The 20,294-nt window shown below is 41.3% G+C and overlaps 1 protein-coding gene across 4 annotated transcripts in view; it reads right to left on the reverse strand.

Annotated features, from left to right (window-relative positions):
- The window catches only part of GALNT7 (polypeptide N-acetylgalactosaminyltransferase 7), a 133,327-nt gene extending 114,660 nt beyond the window's left edge, over nt 1–18,667 (reverse strand). The window contains exon 1 of one of the 4 annotated variants that reach the window (XM_036282101.1): nt 18,487–18,637. In XM_036282101.1, the coding sequence (XP_036137994.1) occupies nt 18,487–18,612 (126 nt within the window). In that variant the 5' untranslated portion in view covers nt 18,613–18,637. Of the gene's footprint in view, nt 1–18,486 lie in introns of all 4 variants that reach the window. The other 3 variants (XM_036282099.1, XM_036282100.1, XM_036282098.1) reach the window with 3 other exon arrangements.
- Between the last annotated feature and the right edge of the window lie 1,627 nt (nt 18,668–20,294).

Below are 20,294 nucleotides of genomic sequence, written 5' to 3' on the forward strand. Positions count from 1 at the left end.
AGAAATGGCAGAGTTGAATAAGTAGAAAGAAAAATTCTTCACAACAGTGGGAACAAGGTTAACAAATAAAAAATTAACAATGTATTTACTGCACAGCATAATTAACCCCATGACAGTGACTTCGATTTCTTAGTTCTTATTCTCTAAGCAGAAGTTTGAAAGCTGCAGGGTGTTCAGTAACCTCAACTAAAAATCAAGCCGTGGACTTTGCTAGGGCTAAGAATAAGGAAGAGATGGTGCACTAAGTAACTGCCAAGAAAAGGTGCTCTTCTGGTGCTGCTCTCCCTCAGATCACTTCTGTTTTTTGCCATTTAAATGTTGGTTTAGCTAGGAAGCACCCCAAATTAGTTTCAACAGCAACTTTTATAACCATCTTATACGTCAGAATCCTACCTATATGTTTTTTAAGGAGCAGATAAAAAACAATTTTGCAAATGTGTTGTACACAACAATTGAGGATTTTCTTTTTTCCCTAATCATTAAACCATCTCAATGTTAAAATTACCAGATATTAAAAGATTAGTTTACAAAATAGTATATACCCTAGAAATAACATATACATTAAAATCTTCTACAATAAAATAAAAAAGGCAATCCACAAAGTAATATTCATGGTCTATAGCTACTTAAATTTGGGCAAGTCATACACCAGATTATGAAAATTAGCCTTGAATAAGATGGATTATAGGTGATTTTTAGTTTCTTATTTGCTTTTACTTTTTTTATATTTTCTACAATGAACATACAGTGACATTTTTTAAAAAGACTATATTGTTAAAGTAAATAAATGATAGCATTTTCCCCTTTCCCTATTTTAGAATATTGGTGCATCAAAGGATATAACTTAAAAAAAAATTTTTTTTCTTTATTGATTTTAGAGAGAGAGAGAGGAAGGGAGAGGAAGAGAGAGAGAGAGATAGAAACAGCGATGTGAGAGAGAACATCAATTGGCCGCCTCCTGCATGCCCCCCATTGGGGATTTGGCCCATAACGAGGGCATGTGCCCTGACTGGGAATCAAACTGGCGACCTCTTGATGCATGGGTCGACGCTCAACCACTGAGTCACACTGGCAGGGCAAAGGATATGACTTTTAAGGCAAATGCCTGAAAGTCCAGGAGAAAAGACAATAATACTCAACACCTTTTCACTTATAATTCAAAACAGTGAACGCATAACAAATTTGCATAACTTAATTATTTTCATTCTTTTAACCACTCTTGAAACTATGTATAAATTAGTATGCTCATCCAAGAAGGGAAAACAACGTGTGTAAAACAGCAGGTTAAACACTGTCCTAGGAGCTCTGAGAAACAACCTGATGGAAGCACAGGAACATTGCTATGAGGTGTTTTTTGTGCCTACTTTACAGACGAGGAAAAGGAGGCTTGGAGAGGTTAAGTCATCAGGTGAAGCTCACTAAAGCTATTAACAGTGTTTACACCAGGATTTTAACAGCTTTTATTTTTAATCCACCAGGTTGTCCTTGGGGAGCTAAATATGACACAGTAAGGTAAATTAAACATCAACAGAATTTCCCCAGGATACTTAGTATTCATGGGGATTAATGTGCAGAGTTATCAATACAATTATTTTTAAAAAGAAGAAACATGTATGTGGTTTAGATGCCTTCATCTTTCTTACCTGTCCCCTCCCCCAACACAGATGGTTGGCCTAAACTATGACCTTGTACTACAGCAAGTCTCCTTCTCCTTTTAGCTAGCACACCCTTCTCTTCTTCCTACACCCAAACCCTAGTAGGGAATGCTATAATCAATGTCAACATACCTTCCCTAGGAATCTTTTTTATTAATTATGGACGTATTTGAGTTTTTCAAATTCTCCATGAGACAATGACAAAAAGAAAAAAAGAAAACCACTAAAATATCAGATTATTCCAAAACCATGAGACTGCTGAATCTCTTGCACTTAGAGTTTATGTCTCTTACTTGACTAGCATACAGTTTACACAACCATGGAAACTGTTACCATTCACACAAGGACAAGCAGAAGTTGGTAATGGGAACGCACTAGGGCTTACACAAGGAAATTAAAAACTTCTCCAGCAGCCAAGCTTTGACCTCTACTACTTTCTGGTAACTAGCCGGCAGTACAAAATTCCAAGTTTAGTATTCCTGAGCTGTAGCTTGTGTTAAATATCCAAATATTTTCATTCGTTACAGAGACTGGGATAGGAAGCACTTAAGAAATGTTACAAAATCATATGAATGTAGTACCTGTATTGGTAGATGATCATGGAATTCACTCAGGGAAGTAATTATAGTAACCCAAGTCCTAAATTATACTAGCTTTACCTCCCCACAATGAATTTTTCCACTTTTCTTCTGCAACTTACTGATCTTCAACTCCTAGCAGTAAGTTAAGCATCTAAATGACACCGTCCTTTCAGGATTCCGGGTGCCACTCGGTGTACCAATCACTCCGTAAACGTATTCCACAGAGCAATGAGAATTCAATCCAACAAAGGCTTCTCTGGCAAGAAGTTGATTTCCAAATGATAATAAGCAGACTGAAACGTAGCAAATTTCTCGTTTTTGGCTTCACCATAAACTGATGAAAGCATGATGGGTTTTGTTTGTTGTTTTACTTTACTGGGTGTCAGTCATCTATTACAAATATATTTATTTTTATTTTTTTATTGACTATATTGGAGTAACAATGGTTAACAAAATTATATAGGTTTCCGGTGTACAATTTATAATACACCATCTGTATATTGTTTGTGTGTTCACCACCCCAAACCAAGTCTCCTTCCATCACCATTTATGTTTTTAAATGTACATTTTGCAATATCCTAAATAAAAACAGCTAGGAGCTAGGAGCATTAGTACTGGCCCATGGATTTAGGACCTAAAAAAGTAAATCCAATATATATCTAGATGGAAGGCACTAGAAACAACTCAGGACTTCATAAGGCACTGTATATGTTCTGATCATTTTTACTACTTAATGTTGAGAAGTGAACCAATGCTACAGTAACCTGATGAGAGCTAATGGAAATAGAGAGGAGACTGAAACTTCAACTTTCAGAATATTAACTTTTCAAAGTAGAAACAACACTGTTCTCAATCTGCTGTTCATTTTTTAAATAATGTTATCAGAAAAATTACTAAGTGGACTCAGTAATTTCCTTGTGATTTGACTTTTATCACTGCACATTTGAGGCCATTTTGAACTGTCTATGCCAACCAAGGAAAACCGGCAGTCCTTGGGCAGAAAATCCCCTGCACGGAAACCAATCTCCAATCTGTCTCCTATTCCTAGTTGCCATTTCACTGGAAGCAAGTGCTTCTTAAAACCTTCTGTTTAAAAAGTGAGGCACGTGAGAGGAGTTTTGGGGCGGGGGTGCCCAGAGATGACAGGGAGAGCATGCAGTTAAAAAAAAAAAGTTCATTATACCTAATTTTATAAATATAACACTTTCTCATTAGGACTGAGTCATCACAAGAATTATGGGTATGACAGAGGACTGTGAAGCTTCAGTTATTTTTAATTAAAAAGAATTGGGTATATTTAGAAAAATGCAACCTGAGTGTGTTAGAAAATTATGAGTAAGCTGCTAGCCTCATCCTTCAAAGGCTACATGCTGTGTGCCCAAATGGCAGGCTTGGTTTATCTAGCTACATGACTGACCTTTTAACCTTGAAGAAATCATTCTCACATTTAGCACTCACTGGGATTCAAAGAAACTGACGACCACTCAACAAATGTCTCATAATCAAAGAACAGAATCCTCTGTCCAGAGGGAGAAAAAGAAAGTTAAATAGATTGCAGTTATTTTCATGAAGTATGGAAGGAGTAGCAGGAAAGGAATCACAATTTTATTAGAAAACAAAAAATACTGAACAAATATCTATACATTATCTTTGCAGTTACCTTAAGTTTCTGATTTTCTATAACATTAAAAACCTATTCCTCAACTGTGACTTACAACAATTTCCTTTTAGCTACTCCTTCTGCATTTTATCAGCCCTTCCAAGTCATAAATCATCACAAAAGGTATGTTTACTTTTAAACACAAATACCTAACACTAGAGATAAAAAAAAAAAAGTACGTGCAAATCTGAATAAATGTTTCAAGCCATTCACTTGATTGTCAGGAAATGAATTTTGCCAAAACATAACAAAGATTTTAACATTTACTTTTCTCTTGGTGTAAGCAGTTAATTGAGCAGAGGTCAGGGACAATAACTGCCTCTTATGAAACATGACTGTATTGCTGTGAAGTTATTTATTAGACTGTCTGGCTGCAACTTTCTTCAATTTAGACACAAGTATAGGATGCTCAAACAAGAGTGCCTGGCACTCTTCCTGAGGCAGTAATTTATGGAAAGTAAAATGAAGCCACATTTATTAAAACCTTCCTCAGAATTCAAAGAGGATGCTGGGAAAAAATAATCTGAGCATACCGAGGTGGCCTATACATATTTTGACTCATACTTGAGATGATATCAGTTCTTTCCTCAAGATCAGGACCCAGGAAAAGGTGTAGTGTTTGAGGCTCTATTACCTTTGAAGATTTGATATCGCTCTTCAAATTGCCTAAGTTAACAACCATGCAATAAAATGTGTGCCGGGTTTGAGAGTCTAAAAGTTAACTATGAAAAGAAGAGTAAGAGTTATCTTAATTTCATACAGAAAATGTGCTTCTATAAAATACCAAGGTATTTGGAAATCACTTTCTTTTAGCACATTTTTAGAATACAGGATTTTAGAAAACTATTTGCTAAAAGTATTCTTCTCTTTACCACCCACTAGAACTTCCCTGGACTATAAGTAACTTTATTTTAATTGACCACCGTAATAAAAACACTCTTCTCCAGCCTTCTTTTACAAATACTGGACTGAGAATTTCCTCTGAGGCCATCATGCAGAGAGCAGCGGTTAATGAAGCTGCCTGCCTATATTTCCAAATTCTACCGATCTTTGCTTAAATGTTAAAATGTAATTATATATTTTTAAATTTCCAATCTTGACAGTGATATTTTAGCTTAAAAATGAAACACCCCACCCACCATGGGAGAAAAATCTCCATGTGTAAAGTAATAAGATTTCAGTCATTTCTAGGCCATTACATTAAAAAGCACTTGCAGTCATTTATTCTGTAACATAATTGAGAGCTTATTTGCCAAAAATCTAATGGGTTTTTTATTCATTTTAAATCACTTTGGCAAGAATTAGCAGACTTTTGAACAGTGGGTTTTAAATGCTTTCTTTCAAAAGAAAAAAAAATGATACATATCTATCAACTATTGAATCTAAAAAACAAAATAAATGAACGAGCAGAACAGAAACAGAGTCATAAATGCAGAGAATATTTTGATGGTTGCCAGATGGGACAGGGGTAGGGGGAGCTGGAAATGGTGAAGGGATTATTAAGAAGTACAAATTGGTTGTTACAGAATAGTCAAGGGGATATAAAGTACAGCCTAGGGTATGTAGACAATAATATTCTAATAACTATGTATGGTGTAGGATGGGTACAAAATTTATCGAGATGATCACTTAGTAAGTTACATAATGTCTAATCACTGGGGTGTACACCTGAAACTAATATAATATTGAATGTCAACTATAACTGAAAAAACATCCTGCAAGCAGATTATAAAGGTAACAAATACTAAGATTAACATGGGACACCTTGCTGTATTAGAGATTAAAAAACTAATTTTGTCGGATTAAATTTTAAGAAACATAGTGATCAGATTGTCCGATAAGAATTTCCAGAAGTAATATTGGGGGGAGGGGGTTGGATTTAAGTCATTCCAAGTAAGCATATTTAAACCTATACCTAAGAAGCCAAAAACTTTAGAAAAGTGTTTAAATTAGGTACATGGGCTGTCATTGACAAAGACGCCCGTATAATATACAGCTTTGTGAATTTTTCTAGGCAAATATTTTCCATCACAAATACCTATTTTTCACAGCAGCATTAAACAATCAAGCAAATAAAAATATCTTAATTGATTTAACCCCACTGGAGTGTTCCTGAATCATTTTTGAAATGTTTATACAACTAATTAACTACAAATCTAAATAGAAATAGAATCTACATATCATGCTCCTCCCTTCCCAATTTTCTATATCTGAACATCTTTGTCTAACTATCTTTGATATATTCTGGCAAAATAAAATTTGGGTGACTAACTTAAGTATACTAATTCTTTCGTTTTGTGCTAGCGTTATGGGGAACTATTTTTCCATAATAGATGTTAATAAACTATAGGTGAAATATTTACTTCAAATTCAACAGACTAAAATTATTTCAAATGCAACAGTAAATGATGACAAGTAATGAACCTTTAGAGCACTTCAAACACCATGGCTTAAGGACTTTATTTTTTCTAAAAGTACAATTGTACCTTATTGTTCTACTTTTTCTATTTAGCCCTTCTAAAGAATTTATAAAAAAGAAATTCCAGCCCTGGCTGGTGTGGCTCAGTTGTTGGGCGCTGTCCCGTGCACCAAGAGGTTGCTGGTTCGATTGCTGGTCAAGGCCAAATGCCTGGGATGCAGGCTCCATCCCTGGTAGGGGGTGTGCAGGAGAGCCAGCAGCCAACTGATGGATGTCGCACTCTCACATCAGTGTTTCTCTCTCTCCCTCTTTCTTCCCGTCTCTCTAAACATCAATAAACTATCCTGAAAAAAAAAAAAAAATCTCACAGAAGCATAAAGATAATGCACTCTTATGATATCATGTGTTCATTCTTAAAATTCTGTAAAACTGTTCAAACGTGACTCCTACTACATTAAGAAGCTGAGTCTACTGTTTCACTTCAATGGCTGGACCCAGTGAGTCAGATTTTACAGGGCTCTAGCTGGAGAAGGGTTAGGCGTTCACACTGTTGTAAAAGTGACTTGCAAACCTTCCTCAAATTAAAGAGAATATCTTTTCACGAGTGTTTTATTTTTATTTTTACTTTTGAGGGGGGGTTATTAAAAAGGAAATCAAGAATCTAAAGATAATTACAGTTTAATTAACAGAAGTGCTGACATACCCACCTCGCACAGAGTGACGAACGTTTGGCAATTTCTCAGTTAATGTCTATTTAAGACATACTTGCTCTTTAATTAACACCAATTATTTTTATAAAGAATTATGTACTCATAATAGTGAATGTATATTTTCAGAATAAGTACCTTAATACTTAAGCAGCAAACCATATTATTTTTATAAAGGTAAGAACTACAAATGCTAAAATTATGTTTGAGCCAAATAATCATTAAGCATGTACGTTTACGATTGAAAAAAGTAGCATTTCTCTTGAGGCCCAAATGCATTTTTAAATCCTGGGACTCAATAAAAGATTAAAGGTGAAAAAAAAATGATTAGGTCATCTATTCTATTCTGTTCTCGAACAGAAGTGCTCCCAATAGTATGTGATTTCATTTTAATTCATCCAGTTTAAAATATCCTTGGCAATAACAAATTCCAATCGCTTTGCTTGGAAGCCTATTAGCAGACTAGTTGGTATTGATGTAATACTGTAGCTAATTGTACCTTCTAGGGTTGGGAAACCAGGGTGCTCTGCAGCAAGTCCATAAACCTAATTAGATAATGCAAAGTTAATTTTTTCCTCAAATTTCAGTGTACTGGTTCTTATACTCGGTGAACTCAATCAGGTCTCCCTGTTGGCACGTTTAAATGCTTCTCAGGAGCAATACTTAAAAATGCAATGAAGGCTGGGAAGCCCAGAAGAGAATTTATAATGGGGCAGAAATGAGAGCATTTCTCATTTTGAAATACTCTGGATTCTTAGCAACTGGAAGTTAGTTCTTCCCTCTCCCAAAAAAGACTTAAGTCCTGGGTAACTGCAGCTCTACTTGTCTCATTGTTGCTTTCGGGAATCACTGGGCTGAGCTAGAATTCAACAGTGGACCTCATTTTTTTAGCTAACATAACTGAAATGCTGAGCATACTGTTTTGCTATTCTGCATTTTCTTTTCCAACTTCAAATATTAAAATGTTGTTCTTATCGCCCTGGCCAGTTTGGCTCAGCCGTTAGAGTGTCAGCCTGCAGTCCAGAGAGACCCAGGTTCGGTTCCCACTAGGGGCACGTACCTCGGTTGCAGTTTGTCCTCTGCCCTGGGTGGTCGTGCAGGTGGCAGCCACTAGGTGTGTCCCTTTCACGTCGATGTTTCTCTCTCTCTCTCTTCCTCTCTCTCCCTCCCACTCTATCGGAACAAAAGATGGAAAAATATCCCTGAGTGAGGATAAAAAAATAAATAAATAAAATGTTGTTCTTATCACAGCTTTACAAGTTACTGGATTTTGGACTAAAAGTACAAAAAAAACATCTAATGTGTATTATAATCATATCTTAATATAATGTCTATATTATATATAGTATATGTTACATATTATCACAACTATATGATTATGATTCAACTTAAAATATATACAGAGTGGGACAAAACTAGCTTTATAGTGTATATGAAACAGAGTTTATTCTTGTATTATGATTTGTTACTGTATTATTTTCCATATGAACTGTAAATCTACTTTTGCCCTACTCTGTATACATATGTCTATACAGACACAGACACAACCCACACAGAGTGATGGGTAGGGAGAGGTGAAGGCAGAAGAAATTCAACCCCATATGGATCACGTTTCCCTTTGACAGTTACAGTTATCTGATAAAACCCTTCCTTTACCCTTTGAACTACTTTTTCATGTGATCCAGTTTTCCTGGGTCATCTTATTTACTGAGATGCCAATGAAGATGCTACCGTAGTCCCTCTCCAGTATCACTGCTTAGTTTGCCAGGCAGGTAAACGTATTTCCACAGCCACCTGCTGCATTCTTAATTCTAATCAGATCTTGCTCAAATCTTGTAGGATCTGAAATTGTTGATGGTCCCACCCTTAAAAAAAAATGACCTTTTGCCCATGTCTTCTACAGGGCAATATTCTCTAAAGCATTTTACTTCTGCCTGTGCCTTCTTTCATCTCTCCCCTTCCCAGCATCTAAAATAAGACTCTTCTATGTTTCTTTTTTCCTACCCATGTTTCTCTCCTCCATCCACACCAGCTCCCTTCATTTACCAATTTGCTCCCCAAGCTGCAGACATCATGTTCCTGCCAACGAGCTGGACCTTTTGCATCCAGTATTGATTTCTATTCTGAGTTCCATTTACCGAGTAAACACCTTCACTCGACTGACCTACGGTCCATAAAATACCATATTCCCAAACCCAATACGTTCTCTACACCACTGCTTCTCAAAGTGTGGTCCCTGAACCACTAGCATCAGCATCACCTGGGAGCTAGTTAGACATGCAATTTCTCTGCCCTACCCCAGACCAACTGAATCAGAACATCTGGGCATGAGGCTGATAATGTGTTTTATTTTATTTTTTTAAATTTATGTATTGATTTTTAGATAGAGAGGAAAGGAGAAGGAGAAATAGAAACATTGATTGGCTGCCTCCTGCATGCCCCCTACTGGGGATGGAACCCACAATCTGAACATGTGCCCTGACCAGGAATTGAACCACAACCTCTTGATGTGTGGGTAGATGCTCAACCACGGAGCCACACCGGTCGGGCTGAGTAATGAGCTTTACCACATAGTCGAGGTGATTCTGATGCCTGCTGTAGTTGAAAATCACTGCTTCAGACAGTTCTGGTCCTTCTAAAGGCATCCTTCCTTTCCTATTCCATCTTGTAGGATTCCTCCTCCCATCAGCTACACTGGGGAATTCTACTTGCAGACTCTCTCTCTTCATATTCCTTTTCTTGGTCCCTCTCCCAGTTTAGGTCTCATCATCTTCTATAGGCATTTCTCTCCTCACTGAAATCTAGCCTGCACCTGACTCCAGATCATTCCTTATGCCCTGGCTCTCACCATTCAGTGTTCAGTCATGTGGGGTTCAGACTCTATTGATCTTTCTGGGGTCTCCTCCATCCTAATCTTCCAGCCATGAAGTCCCCAGGCTGTGCTTCAGCCTTTCATGCTTTTGCACACAGTTCCTTCGTCCCTGCCACCTGCCCTAAGATTAGCTCCCAGACTGCACCAGCCCTGCAGAGTAGATGTGATCCCACAGGACCCAGTGGACTTCGTTAATACAGTTTCTGTCGCACCCACTGCAATTGCTGTTCGTTCCTCTGGCCCACAAACCTGTGACCAAAACGAGTTATTGCTCATTTTGTTGATCTAGAACCATCTCGCAGAGTGAGATAATCATATAATTTGTCATCCAACCCAGAGCCCTGCCTACATCTGCAAGCTCATCAAGTACTGTACTCCCTCCAAACACCATGCCCCAGCCATGCTGGCCTTCTTTCTATTTCTCAGACATTCTGGCGCCTGTTTCAAACTCAGGGGTTCACACTTAGTGTTCCCTCCGCCTGAAGTGCTCTGCCTCAGAATTGAATTACAGGCTTGTACTCTTTCGTCCTCATTTCAGCCATCACCTTCCCTGACCTCCGGAGTGGTCCCCAGTGCCTCTCTCTCTTTCATATTATCCTGTATTGTCTTCGCAGTGATCATCGCTATTTGAAATGACCTCTCTATCATCTCCATGTCTCCCTTTCAACATAGTCCACAAGGTCTTGTCTATGTTGTAAAAACCATACAGCAGGTCAGAGAGCAAAGCTCTGAAGTCAGAACACCCGAGATTGAATCCTGGCTCTACCATACCCTAAGTAAATTACCTTGGGCAAAGAGTTTACCTCTCTGTAACTCAGGGGCCTCATCTATAAAGTGGGGATTATATCAGACTTGCCTCAGAGGGTTATTGTTGCAATGAAACAATATAATACATGTAGAATGGGTACCTGGCACAAAGTAAGAATTCAATGTATGTTCTCTGTAGTGGTTGGTATTATTTACTCCTCTATGGTATCTCCCAATATCTAGACCAGTGGTTCTCAACCTTCCTAATGCCGCAACCCTTTAATACAGTTCCTCATGTTGTGGTGAACACCAACCATAAAACTATTTCCATTGCTACTTCACAATTGTAATTTTGCTACTGTTATGTCTTAGGCGACCCCTGTGAAAGGGTCGTTCAACCCCCAAAGGGGTCACAGCTCACAGGCTAAGAACCGCTGGCCTAGACCAATTAATAGTACTTAGTAGACACTTAATGTTTCAAATATCTGTTGAGTGAATTAGTGAATCAAAAGTTGATGAATAAACGAATGTCACCAATCCCTCAAATACTCTCCAAAAATGCCCAAGTGCTTTTCTACCTGGTGAATAGAAACCCCAACCCAGTTCCCTAGCCTACTACTTAATTCCCTGCAAAGCATGGTCCAAATTTACTTTTCTTAAATTCTACCACTTTTCACCAGCAAACCAGATTTCTTTCAAATCTCACCACATTCCGTTAGTCTAGAACAGCGATTTTCAACCTTTTTCATCTCATGGCACACATAAACTAATTAATAAAATTCCGTGCACATCAAAAAATATATTTTTTGCCAATCTGACAAAAAAAATAGGTATAGTTTTGATTCAATCACACTAGATGGCTATGGTTGTGTTGGCTGTTGTCATTTTTTAATTTGACAATCTAAGAAAAAAGAAGTCAGTGCCCCTGACTACACAGTCAGGTATTGCATGTTTGAGAAATTCTTGAGGCACACCGGTTGAAAATTGCTGGTCTGGAATGTTGTTCCCATCATCTGTACTTGTCAAAATCCCTCTGACACCCTAGGTCCAGCCAAATGCCACACTCTTCACTCTTGCCTCTGAACGTCCACCTCCCACAGCCCTGTAAGAATCTCCTCTTTATTTCTGTTACATATTCACACCATTCATCTCAATTATGAGAGGAGGTTGGAGCTTGTGTCCTCGCCGCCTCCAGCACTCAGACCAGCATCTTGCAGGGCAGAAAGCCCTCAATATGTTATTTTGAACGAATAGATGGTTGGGGGTTGGGAGGTACTGTAAAAAGGCCTGATTTTACACATCAAAAGAAAATTGCTGTTAGTACAGAAACAACACCTACTGTGTGGTTATTAGGTCAAAACCTAAGTAACATCTTTGTAATGTCAAAATGTCTCACCTCCTCCACTGTACAGTGTAGTGTCTCCACTGCCCACGGCAATGGATGGGCACACCCTGAACACTCAAAAAATATCTGAAATATCTGTTGATGGAATAAGTGCCATGTTTATATTATTATGTCCCAATTCTTACAAAGAAATGCGTCCACATTGTTAATATATATTCCACTTTCTTACCCTTCTCCCTCTTCCACCATACATAATCTAACTATAAAATCATTTCTTTCATAGCCACGAACTATGTTCATTTTATTCTGAAATTTTAAATTCTATGCATGTGGGGCAGAAGTAGGCTTGTAGTTGTATGTGAAAGTTTATTTTTGTGTTATTATTTATTAATGATTGTATTACTTTCCATAGAATAACTGTAAGCCTACTTTTGCCACACCATGCATTTAAATACTTTTTTCCTCCTGTTGGATTATAAATTCATTCTTCAGGAATAAAAGTTAGAATCCAAAATATGAACAAAAGATAATGATTTAGGCTAAAGCTGAAGATAACAGCCATTTTACTACATTAAGTAGCTATTCAAAACTTGCTGACCAACTTTTTTATAACTCTGAAGTTAGAACTCACAAATACTGTGTACAAATGGTCCAAGCTCAGAATTCTGATTTTCATTCATGATGCATTATTTCCTCTCTCTGTCTCTAATTTACTATTAAATGACCTAATGCAGCTTATACTGAACCCAAATCGCCGCCCATGCCTTATCTTTCATTCCATGCAGCTAGCCTAAGTCACAAAATAGTTATCCAAATTTGACCGTTCAACAGTTTTCATTCTTTACTAGTAAGTGTGCTCTCCCTGAATGGCTTTTCTAAATCACCAACTGGTTTGGCTATTAATGAAGCATATCCTTGCACTAGCTCTCATATTGTTTTTGTATACTGCTTGGGTTAAGGAAGAGGGTAAGGAATCCAGGCCATGTGAGTACTGCACCTTTTTCTTCAAGTAGGATGTGATCCCTTGAGGGCAGGGACTTTGACCTCAGGTATTCTTGGTACTTTCCAATGGGTCCTATTGTGGGGGAAGGGAGCAAAGTATGGTGGTAACAGTTCTGATGCCTGATATTTGACCCCTAGGTGGGAAACACTTCCACAGATACTGCAATTCTCAGGAATGTCTGCATTTCCAGGTGTCCTGACCTATGGGAGAGTCATGAGTGAATGGCTGTGAGTGGTTCAGCACCTCAGCAGATGGGGGAGATAACCCATGAGCAGGAAACACAAATCCTGCCTCCAAAGGGCTCTGTTAGTGGTTTACAGGCACCTTAAAGAAACATGAAAGCTTCTGATTCCTGACCCAAAAGAATATACATGTATACAAAAATATGCATTAATTTCATGAGGTCTACAAAGCTTGAATTTATTAGATTTGGTTAACAGGGGAGTTTTTCATTGTGGGGTTGGGGGAGGACAGCAAAATAGAACAAAAAACAATCCCAGGCATTTTGCCTGGGGAATTGAGGCAAAAGTAACCACTTAGGACCTCAGACACTACACTCTTTTGCTAGGTGGTAACTCTCTCCCTAATAGTATAAATAGCACTTCCATTTGAAATAAAATCTCATGGTCAAGGGCAGAGTCTTAGGTGGCAACCAATCATCACTGAGTTAAAATGGCTTTGGTAAGGTGAAATTTGACTATGACAGGGTAATCAAGTCCTTGTTTAAGTGATATTCCTTTCAACTAGTCTTAGCCTGGGAATGGCTCCTAGCAGTAATGGTTTGACCAAAGTATCAACTGCACAGAAAATCATCAGCTTACATGCAGTTTCTCACCAGTACTGAATTCGCTATAATAGAACCACTAAAGATCTTTCAACATTTCCATTACAAACCTTTAGCCCAGCCGGTATGGCTCAGTGGTTGGGCCTTGAGCTGTGCACTAAGAGGTCGCTGGTTCAATTCCTGGTCAGGGCACATGCCCAGATTGTGGGCCAAATCCCCAAAGCAGGGTATGCAGGAGGTGGTCGATCTCATCGATATTTCTCTCCCTCTCTCTCTCTCTCGCCTTCTCCCTTCTTGTCTTTTTCAAATTAAGAAAGAAAAACAATTAAAAAACAAACAAACAAACAAAAAAAACCTTTATTTTCAGACCTTATGATTCAACTTAAAACCCTCATTCAGGGATAAATCTGGAATACATGGTCTGAGAAATACAATTTATTTAATGAAAGGAACTTTTTGTACTTTGCAAGTGCTAAACAGATGGCCTTAATAAATGCTGACCTTAAAATATTCAGAGGAGAAAGCCTAAAAAAATAAGCTTTCCTATAACCATAAAATACGACATAAGAATGTACGAAATTTGTCTTCAGAACTTTCAGTAATGTAACAAATAATCTATCATCCTAAACCTCCTGACATCTTCTCCTTCACTCCCTCACCCGGTCACCTAGTGCTGGTGCCTCTGCATCTTTAATAGATCTCGAATCAATTTACTTTTCCCCACTTCCACCGCCACCCTGCCAATCCGAGCAACAACATGTCCCACCTGAACTATCATAATCTCCAACAGGACTCCTATTTTCTGCTCTTGCTCCAAACCAATTCATACTTTCTGCAGGAAGCCAAGGTGATCTTTTCAAAACAAGGCTGATAGCATCTCTCTGCTACTTAAAAATCCTTTAATGGCTTCCCCACTGTTCTAAAGACCTAATCCTTAGCAGGGTGTATGAGACCCACACTTACCTTTGCATCCTCACTCTCCCTCTCCCCTGGCTCTCCAGTTCTAACCACATTGACCTTCTTCCAGTGCCTCAGTTAACCATGCTGCCTCCTACCTCAGGACCTTCTCCCTCAGGAGGGCCCCCCTACTTTTTCAAATCTTCAGATTTCAACTCAAAACTCATATTTTCAGGTAAGCCTTTTATGACCAAGCTCCTCCATTTTCTTACACCTGCCCACGATGGTTTTTCTTCACAGTGTGTAGCACAGTTTTTATTGATTGATATGTGGAGTCTTAATTAATGTGTCTTTTTCACTAAACTGCAAGATCCTTAAGGTTAGGGCAAGGAATGTTTCCTCAACTAGCACTGATAGATAGTAGGCACTCAAAAATGTTTGTTGACTATAAAATCGTATACAACAGAGTATAATTTGAACAGTAAAATCATTTTTCACACCATTCACGTTAGAGAAATGACAAGAGGCCCAGAGATAGAAAGAAGATAAATGTTTTTCTTGTCTTGACCATGGATAACGCGTTTTGCAATAGTACCTAGGTTGATCTAAAGCAAGGAAGTAGTCCAGGTAAAAAAAAAGGACCAGGTTACAACAGACTTTAGTACCTAGAACACCGAAAGTACAAGGACAGTGGCACAGGGCAGTACTAGTTGGCTGAAATAGAGGCAGAACCTGTATTTGAAAAACTGGGTTTTTCTGCCTATCTCAGGCCATTTATAGGAATCCAAAAAAGTCCATATGTGGATCAGCATTAAAAGAGAGGCAGGTGTCTCACAGCAGGTGGAGGAGTCTGCAATCATAGTCAAAGTAAAATAACCAGAGGTTAAGGGAAACTGAATACTGGTCAGAATCTTCCATAAAGAAGATATTTTTCTAGTGCTTTATCTCAGAAACTCTTAATTTAGTTTACATTAATGGCAATAGTTCTTTTATTTCTGATCTTACAACTTATAATCTATATTCTACACCTTAGTTACTGTTTGCCTGCGAAGTTAATAAAAGGGCTTGGCTCTTCTGATCCATCAGCCTTCTTTTCAATGTTAATTATGTTTGAAAGTCTTAAAGCTAGCTTCTGTCTTGGCAAATGAAATTACATTGGATCCACTGACAAATGATATCAAATACACCCATGCGTCGCTTAACGATGAATGAGGAGGACACTTTCTGAGAAATGCGTCCTTACGTGATTTCGTCATTGTGCAAATGTCACAGAGTGTGCTTACACAAACCTAGATGGCCTAGCCTACTACACACCTGGGCTATGTGTTATAACCTGCTGCTCCTAGGCTACAGACCTGTGCAGCACATTACTGTACAAAACAACACGAGATTAAATCATGCCCGAGAGAAAATGGTGCCATCAACAGACAAGGTAAACAGGAGATGTATAAGGATGCTGCCAGGGTCACACCACATATTGTTTTAGAGCAAACTTTTTTAATAAGTAGAAAGGGTATGCTCTAATATAATGATAAAAAGTATAGTGTACTAAATACTTAAACCAGTACCATAGTCATTTATTATCAAGTATTATGTACCGTACTGGATGTGCTATACTTTTATACAACTGGCAGCACGGGTTTGTTTACGCCAGCATCACAAACACAGGAGTAATGCGATGTACTGTGACATTACCATGGCTACCATGTCACTGGGTGATAGAAAATTTTCAGCTCCATTATAATTTTATGGGACCCGTTGTATATGCAGTCCCTGTTTGACTGAAATGTCATTAGGTAGTACATGACTGTAACTTGAACCAAAAATGAAGATATCACCACCTCCTGTAGCTATTAAATGGGCGTGGTGGCTCGGTATTTACATATCAGCACAAATAAAATGTGTCAGGGTTGGGTGATGGTGCTGATGCTCTGCCATTGCTTCAGAAGACCTGCCATATGAACTGCAGGGCACCCTGGACATGGCTAGTTTTGTCAGTTCTTCTCAATTTCTCTCCCAGGAAACGGGTTTTAACATTTCCAGCTCTCTGTAAGAGGCCACTTGACTTCAAACAAATACTCTCAACCAGTTGTAATATTCAATTATTTTTTGTCAATGAATCATTTTTAAAGTAAAATCACAAAAAGGTCACCACCACTTCACCAGAGCTGAGAGGCTTAAAACCACAGAAGCAAGAGTTGGCACTTTTTAACTAACTTGAATTTAGATGATGTGGATGGGGATCCACCCCAGATTTCACAGAGATTCCAGGTGCAGTCAAGACTTCAGATACAAAAACTTAGTAGTAAATCCAATTATCACAGAGGGTGCAATCGATAAGGAAATCCCCTTCTAGGATTTTTATTCAAGAAAGAAATCCTTCTCACTCCACTCCCTGATACTAACTTTCCAGAAGGAAAGCTAATAAAGATCACACAGATGCAATGCAGAAAATACTTGCAAAAGGCACTTCATACTTCACAATAGTACCAACTCTTCCAATGGCCCCTGGCCACTTGGTGGCTCTGAACTTCTCATGCCCTCCCTCACCCCAAGGGCAGCTGGCCCAGGGGACTACCCCAGGGTCCGGGACTGGGAAGGAGAGGAGTGTATTGGTTCTTCTAGGGGGTGGGGAGCGGGTCAGGCTGGAGGGCGAGGCCGGTTAACCCTCCAACCTGCTGTGACCTAGTCACCGTCACCGCGAAGTCGCAATAACCACGGGCCCTCCTGTTCCGAGGGGCCTGACTAAACCCTTTAAACTAAGCAAGGGAGTGTCAAGGCTAATGCTCGCTGCCCGGGCGGCAGACAAACGCTTCCCGGCGGAGCCTCGGGAGCTCGGCGCCCATCAGCGTTGGACTGGGCTGGGCGAGCAGGCAGCCGCGCCGAACGGCGGGGCTTCGGCACAAGTTAGTTTTCTGGCCGAGCAGCCCTGCCGCAGCCAGGGAAGAGGGACCGGCTCCACGTTCCCCGGACAGCAACGTCGCTCCGGGAGACGGGGATTCCCCAGAGCGGTGGGGACCCGGCCGGAGAGCGGGACAGGAACACCCCTTGCCCCTCTCCCCCACCGGACCAACGGCCCCTCCTGTTGCCAAGGAAGCCAGAGGAAGGGCCGGTCCAGGGCGAGGCCTCGCCCGCACATCGCACCCCATCTCCCGGCCGCCGGAGTGGAGGGGGGAGCAGGCGCTGTCCGTAAGAGCCGGAGGCGGGGCGCCATCTCCCTCCCACTCCCCGGCGGACAGGCCGGCTGTGGGAGACCCGGCTGCTGGCACCCCCGGACGGGCGGTGGCGGGAGGGAAGGTGGGACCGAGGGGCCTGGTCCCGACCGGTGGTGATGGCAACGGCAGCATCTCTCCTCCTCCAGGCCTGCCTGAGCCACAGGCCGCAGCCTGGACCAACCCCGTGCCCCCCGGCCACGACCGCAGCGGTCCCAGCCCGGAGGAGTCGGGGGCTGGGCGGCCGCGCCCCTCACCCCGCTCCCAGGGACACTGCTCTCCTCCCGCCCCACCCAGCAGTCCCGGCGAGGAGCGCGGTCGCCGCAGCCGCAGCCGCAGCCACAGCGCGAATAGCGGCGGCGGAGCCCGGGGCGGGGAAGCGCGGGAGGAAGGGGCGGCGAAGGGGCGGGCCGGCGGCGGGCAGCGGGGACAGAGTGCGTGGGGCTCAGCGCCCCCGATCCGCCCGCGCTGCGCCAGCACCACCTGCGGAGCTGCGGCGCCAACGCCGCGTCCAACCCCGCCGCTCCCGGCTCCCGCCACTCTCGCGCGCAAACAAAACAAGTTGCAGGTCGTCGCCACCGGAGGGGGCGGGCGGGTCACTCACCCTCGTGCTTCTCAGCGGGCTTGGGTCGTCCAGCCTCGGGGACAGGGAAGACCAGAGGACCACTAGCCCCAGGAAGCTTCCCACCACCAGCAAACTGCGTAAGATGAACCCAATCTTCAGCCTCATCTTCCTCCGGCGGCTAGAGACACACAGCCGGGCGCAGCCGCCGCCACTGCTCTCCCCTCCCTCCTTCCCCCTCCTCCGGCTCTCCTCCTCCCTCCCCCACCCCTGCCGCTTCGGCTGCCGCCCTCTCCGCTGCCTGCCCTTTCCAGCTCCAGATCCGGAACTCCCCTCCGCTGTACCTTCCCCCCGGCCCTTCCCTCCACCCCCTCCCCGCGGCCCCGCGGCTCGGACCGCGCTCCGCGGCCGCGGTACTCCCCCTCCTCCGGCGGCCTCCGCAGAGCTCCAACCGACCCGTGCGTCTCGCTCTTCTAAGCTTCCTTACTGTCTACCTGCCCCCTTCCAGATCCGCAGTCCCCTTCTCTCTCCCACTGTCCACACGAATCTCTTTCGCTATCCCCCGTTACCTTGTAACTAACTTATTCTTTCCCCAGGTCTGGTCCTTAGCTTTAGCCTTTGCCCCACAGCTCAGCTCTTAAAGCTTTCAGATTCCCAAACTTTTATTGTAATTGTGAACCACAACTCTGTCCTTAATGCCCGTGCCCTGCAGGATCCCCCGCCTCCCTGCCGCCCCCTCCCGCTGTCCTAGAGCTGCTCTGGCTGCCCCTCCCTCTCTTACACCCGCTGCCAGAGCCCCCCGCCTCTGGGCTTGCAGGAAGCAAACCAGGAAGTCGGGGCTATCGCTGCTGCTGCAGCAGCTCCACGTGGCTGATTTATAGCTGGGAGGAATTTTTTTTTCGTGGTTTTTTTTTTTTTCTTATTGATTGTTCTTGCTTTTTCACTTGGCTCCTTAAGGAGGTAGATTTGCAACCAAAAGGCCCAGGTGGGACGTGCGAATATTACTGAACTGGAGAAGCTCACTTGGAAAGCCAGTATCTCCTGAGCTTTCTTCTGAGCTAATTACAAGAAAGCTAGTCTTATGGCAATAAACAATATCAACCTTGTTCATGGGCTGGTAAGTTTCAGTTCTTAGGATCAGATTTTTGCCAAGGTCCCTTGATTTCTGTGTTTCAAACGCCTTTTCAGCCTGAGACATCAATTGCACAGGAAAGGATATTGACAAATGTTTAGCCAAATGCCAGCACCCGGAAGAAATCATTTTTGTGCACATATCTCCCAGTAAAGATGTCAGTCACTTTACTGTATGACGAAGTGTATGTAATTACATTATTAGCGTAACATTATGTTATTAGGTTACTAAGCTGCCTGATTTAAGTTGAACAGAGTGTTTAATATTCTAAGTTTTAGAATAGTGAAAGTTGATCCTTTTTCCTAATATTATCTCATATTTGCAAGTACTTTAAAACAAGTAAACCCTGGTTATTTAACTTTTTTGAATAAAATAAAGAACTTGAATCAAGATAAATGAAGAATAGTACCAAACTAACTTCACCCGTTTCATTGTTTGGGTTATACTACCTTGTATCTTGGGGAATTCTGTGAATGCAATAATTTAAGAATTTCCACAAAATACTTGAGCTATCCTCGTGAACAACATGGAGAAATGTAGAATGGATGACAATATAATTGGATATAATCACGGTTGGCTGAATAACTGTACATAGTATTTCATAAAAGCTCAACATATAGAGCCCCTGGAGTAGGGGTATCGGGAGTCTAATACAAATCATTGTCTAACTCAGCATTTTTATCAGCCACTTGTTAAAAACCAGTTGCTTTTAGTGTAA

This window comes from Molossus molossus, unplaced genomic scaffold (assembly GCF_014108415.1).
Source record: "Molossus molossus isolate mMolMol1 unplaced genomic scaffold, mMolMol1.p scaffold_m16_p_4, whole genome shotgun sequence".
In the NCBI taxonomy this organism is placed as follows: Eukaryota; Metazoa; Chordata; class Mammalia; order Chiroptera; family Molossidae; genus Molossus; species Molossus molossus.